General features: G+C 36.5%; 2 protein-coding genes across 3 annotated transcripts; one reads left to right on the top strand and one right to left on the bottom strand.

Moving 5' to 3' along the window:
• Positions 1 to 3,247: 3,247 nt before the first annotated feature.
• On the top strand, positions 3,248 to 12,805 carry LOC120635332. Of its 2 annotated transcripts, XM_039906309.1 has the most exons (5): positions 3,248 to 3,295; positions 5,366 to 5,472; positions 6,408 to 6,540; positions 10,888 to 11,036; positions 12,650 to 12,805. In XM_039906309.1, exons 1-4 carry the CDS (start codon positions 3,276 to 3,278, stop codon positions 10,997 to 10,999), a joined length of 372 nt encoding a protein of 123 aa, XP_039762243.1. In that variant the 5' UTR covers positions 3,248 to 3,275; the 3' UTR covers positions 11,000 to 11,036; positions 12,650 to 12,805. The 2 variants fall into 2 exon arrangements, with proteins under 2 accessions (XP_039762243.1, XP_039762242.1); XM_039906308.1 differs by lacking the exon at positions 12,650 to 12,805 and having other exon boundaries at positions 10,888 to 11,127.
• Positions 8,078 to 10,307, bottom strand: LOC120635330. The gene is made up of 2 exons (XM_039906307.1): positions 10,039 to 10,307; positions 8,078 to 9,311 (listed from the first exon to the last, which is right to left on the bottom strand). Exons 1-2 carry the CDS (start codon positions 10,097 to 10,099, stop codon positions 8,104 to 8,106), a joined length of 1,269 nt encoding a protein of 422 aa, XP_039762241.1. The 5' UTR covers positions 10,100 to 10,307; the 3' UTR covers positions 8,078 to 8,103.
• Positions 12,806 to 13,037: the final 232 nt, after the last annotated feature.

The raw sequence follows: 13,037 nt of genomic DNA, 5'->3' as shown, positions 1-13,037 counted from the left end.
CGGTAATAACCGATTTGGTGCAGACGAAGTTGCACGGGTTCGCTAGTATTTATTTATGTCACAATTTTACACAAATCTTTCCTGTAGATTTGCGTGTACAACAGACATAAAAGTACGGACATATTTATCTCTGGTAACACCGTCACAAGATCCTATTTTGAGAAAGTTTGCAATGGCAATTTATGTCATATGACCCGAGAAGTTCTACTCCTAGCTCCTGCTTGCACCATTTTTCCAGTAATGTGACAATTTAATATACACAAAAATTTCTACCGAGACAATCTATCCGACCAAACCAATAACTCGAAGTTACATTCAAAATAATTGAAGTTTTCTACACCAGCGGTACAAAATAAAACATTAATTTCTACATTTAAAAAAATTGGTAGCAACTGTTCAAATTGAGTACCTATTAGAATATTTTTTATAATAACGCGTTTAATTGAAATCGTAGCGCCGCCGCACCGCGCCGCACGCACTCGATATAGGACACTTCTTTTTATTTTATCAACGTACAGCAGACTGGTCCAACTAACTGGGTCAATATTTATATTTATATATGCCAGTCACCTGCATGCATATATATAGTCAAAGTCAAAGTCAAATATTTCTTTATTGAAATAGGTACATATATGGCACTTTTGATGCTTACATTACATGTGAAATATAACATAGAAATGAGTTGATGGCGATAACTAAATTCGTTAACTTAAAACTAAAGCTACGAGGGTTCCAAACGCGCCCTGGTCTAAGAAGAAGCCTACAACAAACTTTGCCGGTTTTTTTTGTTATCACCATCTTAAAATGTCACTTAAAACTATTAAAGAAGCAACCTGGTTAGAGCAATAACTTACACCCAAGCATTTTTTGTTGACGTTAATGAAACAGCTGCCCGTATGTTTATGTTCGCAAAACTCATAAGTTCCTATGGGGACGGGAATTAATATTAAGCCATGGTCTTAGCCGAGCGTGGCCGGAAACAGTATTGTGTAATAAACTTAAACTAACTAATAAACTTCTCGTAATTAAGTAAAAAGTATTCAATTAATAAAATAATATTGTGAATCAATTTTTTCTTATTCGTCTCATAATGAAAACAATCTTATTGTTATTTTTTATTGTAACGTTTGTTCTAAAATTGCTAAAAAAGAAACATAAAAAAATCTCTTTTTGTTTAGTTTGTTTTTTTTATATTTAAAAATAGACTTTACAGTAAAAATTAAGAAATTGTTTAATTAAATAAGACAAGCTATAAAAAATGCAGTGTAAAGTTATAATTATTTTATGAATAAATGGAAATTCTTCTTTTAATTGACCGTGTTTTTATTTGACCGAATCCGAGCACGCACCTCTAACTTTTCTGAGTTATGTGCGTTCTAAGAAATTAAAATATCACTTGATTCAACAGTGAAGGAAAATATCGTGAGGAAACCGGCATGCCTGAGAGTTCAGCATAACGTTCTCAAAGGAATGTTGAGTCCACCAATCCGCACTGGGTCAGCTTGGTGGAATAATGACTATAACGATGATGGATTTTTTGTTGAGATTTCCATATACCACGTTCTTGTTCCGCTTGGATCCAGTATCTCCATGCGACTCGTTTGATGTCATCTGTGAATCTCGTTGGGTGTCGACCAAGGCTGCGTTTACCAGTGCGAGGTTTTCATTCCACCACCTTGGCCAGCCCAGCCTTCATCAGTTCTCCGGGCTATGTGCCCCACCCACTGCCACTTCAGCTTTGCGACTCGTTGAGCTAAGCCCGTAGCTGTGCTTAAACTTTTTCCGCGGATCTCCTCATTCCTAAGTTGTTCACGTAGAAATACTCGTGACATAGCTCTTTCCATCGCCCGCTGTGTGACTCCGAGCATTCTTATGGGACCCATAGTGATACGTCAATAGTTTTTTCAAATACCCATTCATAATTTTCCTAGCTATACCATTGTCGTCATCGCTTTTCGACTCTGGTAGCAAAATACCATACCAGAGTATACATCAATTAATACTGAATTTTGAAAAGTCGTTGAACAATAGTTAGTTTAAATGATAGGAAATACTAGGATATTATTTTTAATTTAATCCTTAAATAAAAACCGAAATATTACTTCTCAGGCTTTAAAGGAACATTATGTTCTGTCTCTGAGACTTATCTGTGAAACCGAAAACCTAATAGTTTTTACTGAAAAAAATAAATAAATTATATTACGACAACGCGCACATCGCCATCTAGCCCCAAAGTAAGCGTAGCTTGTGTTATGGGTACTAAGATGACTGATGAATATTTTTATGAATAATATACATAAATACTTATAATATACATATAAACACCCAGACACTGAAAAACATTCATGTTCTTTACACAAATATTATACAGTAAATGAGACACAGCTCTAACATCACATGCAAAATTAAAATCAAGTGACTCCTGTCACTTTATTAAGTACTAGCTGTTGTACGCGACTTCGTCTGCGTTTATTTTAGTTTTTCGAAAGACATGTGGCATTCGATTTAGGTGTAATTAGGATAGCTAAGCCTTAAATGACGGGTTGGCTGGCGTCCGCTGAGGAGTTGTGTCCCCTATCTCAAATCACATTCATCAGATCTTCACGAAATTTGGGCAAAATTAAACGGTCATTATAACCTCTAAAGTACGAAAGAAATTATTTAAATCGGTTATCATTTGACGGCGTTATGGTATAAAATCGTCAAACAACTTCTACCCCTCTCCCGAAAGAACTGAGCTTAATTTCGGTATAAAAAGCATCCTATATTAATTCTAATACCTTCAGAAATATGTACACAAAGTTTCATGATGATCGGTTTAGTAGCTTTTGTGTGAAAGCGTAACAAACAAACTTACATTCACACATTTATAATATTAGTAGGGATGCGTCGCATAGCGTAGCTACTATGCGCGTGTCGGTCATTTATCTTCAATAGGGTTGCCATAAGTAAACACTTAAAATGTGTTCTCTTCTTGTGATTTAATATTGTTACAGGGTGATACCTTATAAAATATACTTATGCACCCTTCAAAATTATTTCGTATTTTATCTGCAGCGTAGTTGGAAAGTCTCAGGAGTTTGACCACCGTGGTTTAAATCGGTCAGGGGACTGTTTAAGATAGCCTACTTATAACGGTTATATTAAATTCGATACGTAATTAATATAACAAGAGGTCAAACGATGTTGTACATTAGTTGTGTTGATAATATTTATTGCGCAAGATAACAAAATGTTGGTAATTAAATGTATTATGTCCAGTTTCCTCGTTGAAGATGCACGTAATTGGGATTTTGTAAGTATTTATTTATTAATCATTATAATAACTAGAGAATTTGATTAGTTACGTCAACCTCGTGTTGTTTTAAATGGGAGGTTACTAGTTCGATACCCGACAGGGGCAATCCGGGAATTATAATTTCGGAATTTTCTCTGGGTCTGATGTCACCACCTTTTTTTACCGCACCACAAGTTATCCTTTGAGACTGCAATCTGTCTTCTTAGACCAGGGCGCGTTTGGAACTGTCGTAGCTTTAGTTTTAAGTTTACGAATGTAGTTATCGCCATCACTACTCACTGCTATTATGTGAACATTTTGTATATAATAATCAATCATTTTATTTTATTTATTCATAAGACACCAGCAATTCATTTTAACAACATTCACAAAGAATTAAACAGTGTTAGAATCACAAATTGTCCAGTGCAATTCAAACAATCAAATTCAAAGTCCAAGTCAAATATTTCTTTATTCAAATAGGCACATTCAATAGAAGAAGAAGTGACATAGGTGGCACTTTTGATGCGTTCACGTTTGCAAGTTGTCATCTTATTTTCAATTTCTTGATCATTATTATATCCCGCCAAGAAAAAAACTAATATCCCTACTAATATTATAAATGTGAATGTAAGTTTGTTTGTTACGCTTTCACGCGAAAACTACTTAACCGATCATCATGAAACTTTGGGTACTTTTTCCCCTAAATTAAGCGCAGTTCCTTTGGGAGAGGTGATGAAAAAGTTTGTCGATTTTACACAAGGACTTTATAAAAAATGCTAAAAATGTTCTTCGTTAACCTAAACCTAGCACTAACACTAACAATGCGATTTCGATTCGTCCTATAACGATTACTACTTATTGTAAGTGATAGGATGAGCTGAGACTGGTCAGACAGTTCTTTACAGATGTTGTTTATGCGAAAAGTTTTTTTTTTTTTAATAAGAATACACAACTTAAAAAATTCAGTACAACTTCACCGAAATTTAATGTACATATGTCTCAAAAAACAAAAACAAGCGCAGACGAAGTCGCGGGCAACAGCTTGTAAGTAATAAACTAAAAACTATTAAAAAGGACAATGTAAGTTCTAGGTGAACTACTATGACAGAGTGATAAATAATAAAAATCGTCATCACATCCACCACTACAAAGCACGGGTGTCCTCCCACAATGAGAGGGTTAAGGTAGTCCACCACGCTGGCCCAGTGCGGATTGGTGGACTCCACACACCTTTGAGAACATTGTGTAGATCTCTCAGGCATGCAATTTTCCTTACAATTTTCCTTCACCGTTGAAGCAAGTCATATTTCAATAGGTATATTTCAATAGGTATTCTTACAGTATCTTCGCAATATATTTATAATAATATAGTCTTTGTGAGACAAAATATTACTCTTTATAAACAAAAAGCTGAAATTAACAATCGACTTACCAGAACGGACATAAAATAGTGATATCTGCATATCGTCTGCGAAAGGTGCAGAACTCCTTTGTGGGGTTGAGTATACCTACGCTTTTACAACATGATTCCTAAGAAAATTCTTGACCTACCAATGCATACATTTAAAAAATGTGTAAAAACGCATTTAGTACAGCGAGGTTACTATACATTTGATGAATTCCTCAATGACAAGGTAGATTGGAAGCAGCCAGCCTCGCTCTCATCTCCCGCAAGATAGCAAAATGATTGTAAATTTTGATCTTGGAAAAGAGCAACTACTGAGTTTCTTGCCGGCTCTTCTCGGTAGAATCTGCTTTCCGAACCGGTGGTAGAGTCAAAAGTGCTTATAAAGTAGGCCTACTTGAAATAAATGAATTTGAATTTGAATTTGAATTAATTAAAACGCACATAACTTAGAAAAGATAGAGGTGCTGGGAATCGAACTCGGTCGCCCGAAGTGAAGTCGAGCTCCTACCCAATGCGCTATCACCGCTTATATTAAAATAAAAATATATATTTCAGTACGATACTATTCCATCCGCAACTACCATTATGTAATTTGAATCTGCCTAGATTACTTTGTCTCAAACTACCTCCTTAAGTAGCGTTTGGCTACTCCCAATTGACGCAAATATTAATTTCAGATTTCTCTTTATACTTTTGCATGGGAATGCAACGTTTTCCTGGATGCCAATCTTAGATGATACCGAGATATTAAAATCTGCAACCGCATCATCTATAGCAAATAATGGTAAGAGTTACGCGTCTTCTTCTTTATTTCCTTTTATTAACACTAGCACGGCTAGTATGGGCAGGAAAAGGATAAAAAATGATCTTCTCCCACAGCTTTATCAAATCTCAGAGCATTGGGGCACAAGTGCAAATAATATTCAAATAATGTATGTGTAATTTTTTAATAAATTAAATATAGGTAACTTGCTTCAACGGTAAAGGATAACATCGTGAGGAAACCTGCATGGCTGAGAGTTCTCCATAATGTTTTCAAAGGTGTGTGGAGTCCACCAATCCGCACTGGGCCAGCGTGGTGGACTACGGCCCTAACTCCTTCTCATTTTGGGAGGAGACCCGTGCCTTGAAGTTGCCCGGTAATGGGTTGATGACGATGACGATATGTGTAATAATAAACGGGAGTAAACTTCTCCTATTCCATGTTCCCATGCTTTAGACACTTTAATTATATCCCTTTGCAGAGGATATAATCGGTGGATATAATTTTTGTCTCCGCAGGGCTAGGACAGGCAGGAGACAAAAATTATATACCCCGATAAATAACTTAATACTTATTAAATACCACGACAATGCACACATCGCCATCTAGCCCCCAAAGTAAGCGTAGCTTGTGTTATGGGTACTAAGATAGCTGTTGAATATTTTTGTGAATAATATAAATTAATACTTATAAAAAAAAAAAAAAAAGAAAACATTCATGTACATCACACAAACATTTCCAGATTCGAACCCACGGCCTTGGGCTCAGAAAGCAGGGTCGCTGCCCACTGCGCCAATCGACCGTCAATGAGAAAAGTCCAGAATTTATACGCCTTTGAGAACGTCATCGAGAACTCTTAAGCGTGCAGGTTTCCTCACTATGTTTTCCTTTACCGTTACAGCTAGATAAAACGTACTTTTGTTAAGTATGTTTATGTTATTTTGTTTTTTTTATAGCGACGACGTCCGCCCCTCCAATACAGTGCAAAACGGCGAGAAGCATAACGGGTTTGTGTGTTATACGGCAGCGTTGCGACTTCGGCTCTGGGAGTACAGATTTTACTTTGTACGCGCCACGATGGTACAAAAAGTAAGTCATAATAAGAACCGGCTAACTGCGAGCTCGCGGTCGCTAACTATGGGCCTCATAAGAAGGCTCAAAGTCACTCAGCGGGCGATGGAGAGAGGTATGCTACGAGTATCTTTACGTGATCGAATCAGAAATGAGGAGATCCGTAGGAGAACTAGAGTTACCGACATAGCTCAGCGAGTTGCGAAGCTGAAGTGGCAATGGGCAGGGCACATAGCTCGGAGAACCGATGGACGTTGGGGTCTTAAGGTGCTGGAATGGCGACCCCGCACCGGTAAACGCAGCGTAGGTCGCCCCCAAACGCGGTGGACAGCTAAAATCAGCGAGTCGCTGGGAGCCGCTGGAGGCAAGCGGCCCAGGACCGTGGATTGTGGAACTCCCTACAAAAGACCTATGTCCAACAGTGGACATCCATTGGTTTAAATGATGAAGTGCGAGCTGGACTTACAGTTTCGAAGTGTTGGCAGTGTTAGCTTCGGCCGTGGCTAGTTACTACCCTACCGACGACGTGCCGCTAAGCGATTTAGTGTTCCGGTGCGATGTCCCGTAAAAACTAGGGGTATGACTACCGTACTCCCTTTACAGTAAAGTCAGTTTAATTTCATAGTGTCGGTACACCAGCAGTGGAATTTGGCATTTTACATTTATGCTTTTTTACATAAATATTGCTTTTCAAGTGAGTACTTATGGTATAATGAATACCGATATAAATAATATAGAATAGTTAAAGGAAAATTTCAATGAAAAATATGAGTTGATAAGTGAAAGAAAAAAGGACACGCCATTTTGATCACGCGAAGTGTTAGGGTCATTATGTCCTACACCTATTTATAATAAAGGATCAAACGTCATTACGTTCTCAATTCATACTAAAATATCGATAACTAGCATAACATCTGTTGACGTAGGTACTACGTCAAGTATGAAACATCATTTTCTGCCAAACAAACAGAACCTTTCACTAATGGCACTGCGATATAAAATGCCAAATTCTCCTGCGGACGTACGTCGCACGCGGTAGTGCAGCCTTTGACATAATGCGGCACGACACAAAGGCGACAGTTTCTAAGCGAAAGTACTATCCCTACTAATATTATAAATGTTAATGTAAGTTTGTTTGTTACGCTTTCACGCAAAAACTACTTAACCGATCCTCATGAAACTTTGTACACATATTTTTGAAAGTGTTAGAAGTAATATAGAATACTTTTTATCCCGACATCAAGCTCGGTTCCTTTGTGAGAGGGGATGAAAGGGTTTGACGATTTTACACCATAACTCCGACAAATTATAACCCATTTAAATAATAACTTTTGTACTACAGAGGTTATAATGTGTTTCATTTTGCCGAAACTGTGGATGGAGATAAAGGACAGAACTCCTCAGCTGACAGCAACAAACCCCTCATTTAAGACTTAGCAATACTGAATACTTTAATTTTTTTTAGATCTACAACTAAATTTAAAACAAAAAACAAAATCAAAAACGCAGACGAAGTCGCGGGCAACAGCTAGTACACTATAATGAAAGACGTAGATTTTTTTTAATTTTTATTACATAGTATTAACATTTGTGCATCCACCATGTGCTAGCGAGTGTTGCCATTGGGAATGTTTTCCCACAGTTAGTGCACTTCCAATCTGGCTCGGTGGTATGCAATTCATCGAAGTGAGCCACCAGTTCCTCAACCAAGTCGGGGCCAGAAAACTTGCGGACGCACTGAACGCATTCCACCTCCACACTCGCATTAGACAACTGCACTGGCCCCAAGTATACTCTGTATATCGGTGACACGGTCTCTTCTAACTGTAAATCGTACTTCCTTGAGTTAATATCTGGATTTCTCACATCCGTATACAAATACCTTATATACGGATATTTGTTTGTATAACGTCTGTAACTTGACCTCGGTATAACTTTATCGGGCAGCAATCTCATATCCTTCCGGATGAATGTAAGTAAAGGCACCAATGTCGGATTTTCCTTCATCAATACACTGTCCACGTATGCAATGTATTGGTGCATAGATGCTGTGGCAGATTTATCCGCTTTAGCTGAACGGCTGATTTGTATTTCTTGCGGCAGAACTTTGAGGGGATTATAACGTGCCATCAAATTCTTGTTGACAAGCACATGGTTAAGTTTGTGTACAGTTTTACGCTCGTAAAAGAACGTTGAACCCCTTTGTATAGTTATTTTGATCTCCCACCAATTGAGTATGGCTTCTAGTGGTATGGAGTTGAGTTTTATTTGCGTTGGTTCCACATTTGCTCCGTTGAAAATAGAATCGTTCAATGATGGGTTTGGACGACGGAAGAATAGTTGATTCAGTTGATTCCTGGAGCATTTTATTTCCAAAACAATATTGTCACTTTTACTGTCATTGGTATCTAATGCCTTTGCATCAAGGGTTTTGTCTTTAATCAGTTTATTAACTGTACTTTTAGCTAGAGTTTGCGAGCGCTCTATGATTACCCTCAAATACTCTTTAAGATTTTGATAGTTGGCTTCCAACATTTTATTTAGTTTTTCCACATTGTCCTTGCTCTTCAATGTGTTGATATTTTTGTCAAAGTCGTCCCATTGCGGCCAGTCTTTCAAATACTTCTTCATTATCGTTAGATAGATTTCACCCTCCAATTCGTGGATATCCCATAAGTTAATGGAAAATTCTTTGTCAAGTATATCAACGATTTGAGCGTTTGTCAAAACTGTACTCTGCTTATTGTCATTGAATATCAGCCTTTTGAAGAGTTGTATGATCGGCTTATCTAGAAACAAAGTTGGTTTGTGTATTTAAAAAGTTGTGTAATGAATGAGTGGAGTGCCTGCCCAGATTAAACTGGTTGAAGCATGATGTTATATGACCTATGTCTTCTTCTGAGTACAAAAAATCCTGGAGGGATGAAATGCATCCGCCGAAGCGGGCCTCACTACAAGATATGTCTTTTTCAATAAATAGACTACCAAACCAAACTAGTTGTTCCTGAGATTACCACAATCGAAAACAAACAAACAAACTCAGCTTTAAAATAGTTGTACGTAAGTATACTGACTGATAGGATGGAAAACGGTTTGGAGTACTAGGCATTCATAACACAATTGGAGGTTTAAGTTCACATTAGGTCTTACAAGTGCTACAAAAGTGAGGTTTGGAGTACAAGGCATTCATAACGCGATTGGAGGTTTAAGTTAATGTTAGGTAAGTGCTCCAAAAGTGAGGTTTATTAATAACTGTTCTGAAGCGGTGATAGCGCATTGCGTTATGTGCACTTGCTTCCACTGTGAAGGAAAACATCGTTAGGAAACCGGTATGCCTGAGAGTTCTTAATAATGTTCTCAAAGGTGTGGAGTCCACCAAGCCACACTTTGCTGGCGTGGTGGACTACGGCCTTAACCCCTTCTATTTGTAGGAGGAGATCCGTGCTCTGTAGCGGTCCAGTAATTGATTGATGTGATAATGAAACACTGATCATGTTTAGTTACTTTTAAAGTTACCTGGGACTTCATCATCATCTGAATTTATTGCAACGACTTCCATTGGAGCTTCCTTGTCCATATTTGAATCGATTTATGTTGTTTATTTTGTATTCGTTAGTTCTTTGTCAGAGAAAATAACTTGTTTATTTATATCGCTCTTAATTAGATAGCCAATTTGGATTCTTTGCTTTTTGGATATACAGTCCGATTAAAGAAAGAAAAGTAATTTCCGATTGATTATTAAAACAGTGAAAAATATAAAAATGAAATCACAACATTGCAAGTGACAGTTGACTACTGACAAATGACATTGACCGTAGACATTACGTATTTTTAATCTAATGTTTTACGGCCTTGGGCTCTATCTGTTGTAGGTTAGCGATACAGACGAAATATTATAACATTGATCAACTGTATTTTAATTGGTGATACAGGAACAGGAACATTTTAGTTTTGTAGTTGCTTCCATAAAACGGCGACTAGCCGACAGATCATTTTTTTAGACGTTAAGGGTACACTTAAAAGCAAGGTCGTCCTAAATGTGGCATGGACACTTGTAAAGCCAAAGTTTGATATTTAAATTATTAATATTAGCTCATCGCTCATATTTTCCTCCTTTCTTCAATAGTTTTCCTGATAGTTGGTATTCAGTGCAGTTTAGTGTTCTCCATTAGCGAAGAGTTACCAACTGTCACCGTCAAATTATTAATTTTCATTTAGTACCAACGCTGGTACTGGTTTGCAAATTGTTGGAGTGATAAAAGTGGCCAGTTGCAAAGTAGAAAACGCTATAGAGCTTGTAAAACCCACCATGCAGCTTCAATACGGGTTCGCGGGCAAAGCTCGAGTAAAATGTTTTTTTTTCAGACCATGTAAAGTAGAAGAAGTATGCTGCCCTTACCAGTACGTCATGGTGCAGAGTCAACCGGAAGCACCTAGCGCTTCCGATGATAACTTTGACCTTGACGACGATTATTAGATGTGATTGGCCCAAAATGACAAAATATATTAACAGTGTGAGTATGGGTAAACACTCTAACCACCGATGGGTGAACCGAAGCGCCAAATCCGTTTTTGAAGATGTTTTGTCCACGACACTATCCGGGACCGGGCATTCAATCCATTCAATCACTTAAGAATTATAAAATTTTTGTCTACTTGTTGTGTTACATTTGTATTATTTATATATAATTTATATGTATAATTACGTATTGGTATCGACATCACTTTATTACAGTGATTGTCAAATTCAAATTCAAATTCAAAATTTCTTTATTCATGTAGGCCTATCACAGGCACTTATGAAGCGTTCATACATATTTGTTTACATAATTGTAAGGGGATGGTGATAACTTCGTTCGCCAACTTAAATCTAAAGCTACGAGGGTTCCAAACGCGCCCTGGTCTAAAAAGAGCCCACAACAAACTTAGCCGGGTAAATTTTTTTTTGTTATCACCATCATCCAGAAAATTTATATTAAGCTATGAAGCTAGAGCAATTCACACCCAAGCTTTTTTATCGTTTAAGTAATCCTTAATATTATAATAGGATTTTTCTGTAAGCTTACGTTTTATATAAACTTTGAACTTATTGAGAGACATCTCAAAGATTTCATTTGGTAATTTGTTATAAAATATTGTCGTTACGTATAGTCCGTTTAAAAGATTATGTCTTCGCGGAAGTTAGCATCGTTTGTAGCTTCGCGCAGTGATCTGTACCGTCCGATTGGCTGCTATCGATTGAATTCTGCGCATCGAAGCGCAAGTTCGAAAAGTCATATAGTTTGATTCGGACTAAGTATTAAGTACTTATTAAGACTGCAATTTGATGATTTTTGTACATTAAATATGTTTAGAAAATTTTAATTGGATGAAATCGATACAGAGAACACAAAACATTTGTTTTTAGGTTTTTTCTGCCTCGCGCATCTCTCGAAAACTTCTGAACGGATTTTAATTAGATTTAGTAAACATAGCTGTTACTTTGACGTAGGCTGTAGACTATTTTTTATCTCGAAAAACAATAGGATTTCCTAGAGATAGGCCATGAAAAAATTTGTTGATTTTACTCCATAGCTTCGTCAAATCATAACCGATTTTGTCAATTCTTTATTTACTGGAAACGTTGTATTATCAGTTTATTTTATGCCATTATTATTATTTTTTTTTTTATTTTTTTTTTTTTTATTTTTTTTTTTTTTTTATGTTTTTTTTATTTTATTTTATACATACGAATATTGGGTAAATATTATTGGTGATAGAGAGCAGAACTCCTCATCGGGCAGCAGAAAACCATTCACATAACTTTACGATATTAAATAAAATGTACGTATCACATGTAGGGAATTATGGCACATTATTTAGTCTATATATATAAAAAAGTTATGTTGGTTTGTGTACGCTTTAAAACTCAAAAAGTTCAGCACCGATCGAGCTGAAATTTTAGCATAATATATAATCCGCATCATCCGTTTTTATCTATTTTGTGCATCAGTCTCGTATCTTTGATTCTTTATATCTAAGCAGACAGGGGAAAAACAAAAAAATATTGTATATTCACAAATATTGCAAAATTAAACTTATATGTAATGCATTCTTTGTTTTGTTTCTAATTTCTCAACCATTCCAGCGAAGCGTGGCAGGGTACAACCGGTTGCAAATAAAATTGAAACGATCTAGCTGGTGTAGACCCCTGGTGTTTTTGACAAGACATGGTGATTTGCATGAATTTGTGAGGTTTTATGAATGTCACGTCACCGCACAAAGGCCTACTGAAAATAAAATAATATTGAAAATTAAAGATGTTTTATTATAAAATAAATACACAGTTATGCGCTTCATTTTCATTCTGTATGTAGCAAACTAATGTTACTTATTTACGTTTGGTAATACATGATTTTAATTTTAATTGAAAATTGATCCAATAAATTACTATGTTTCTTAAAATCTCATTAAGACATGGTAGAATGTTTTAGAATGTAAAGATTATCTGTCAAGTCCAAAACAAGCTATTTGAC

The sequence above is a fragment of the Pararge aegeria genome, chromosome 26 (genome assembly GCF_905163445.1).
Source record: "Pararge aegeria chromosome 26, ilParAegt1.1, whole genome shotgun sequence".
In the NCBI taxonomy this organism is placed as follows: Eukaryota; Metazoa; Arthropoda; class Insecta; order Lepidoptera; family Nymphalidae; genus Pararge; species Pararge aegeria.
Note: the sequence above shows the minus strand (reverse complement) of the source record. Positions and strands in the feature narration are given on the sequence as shown.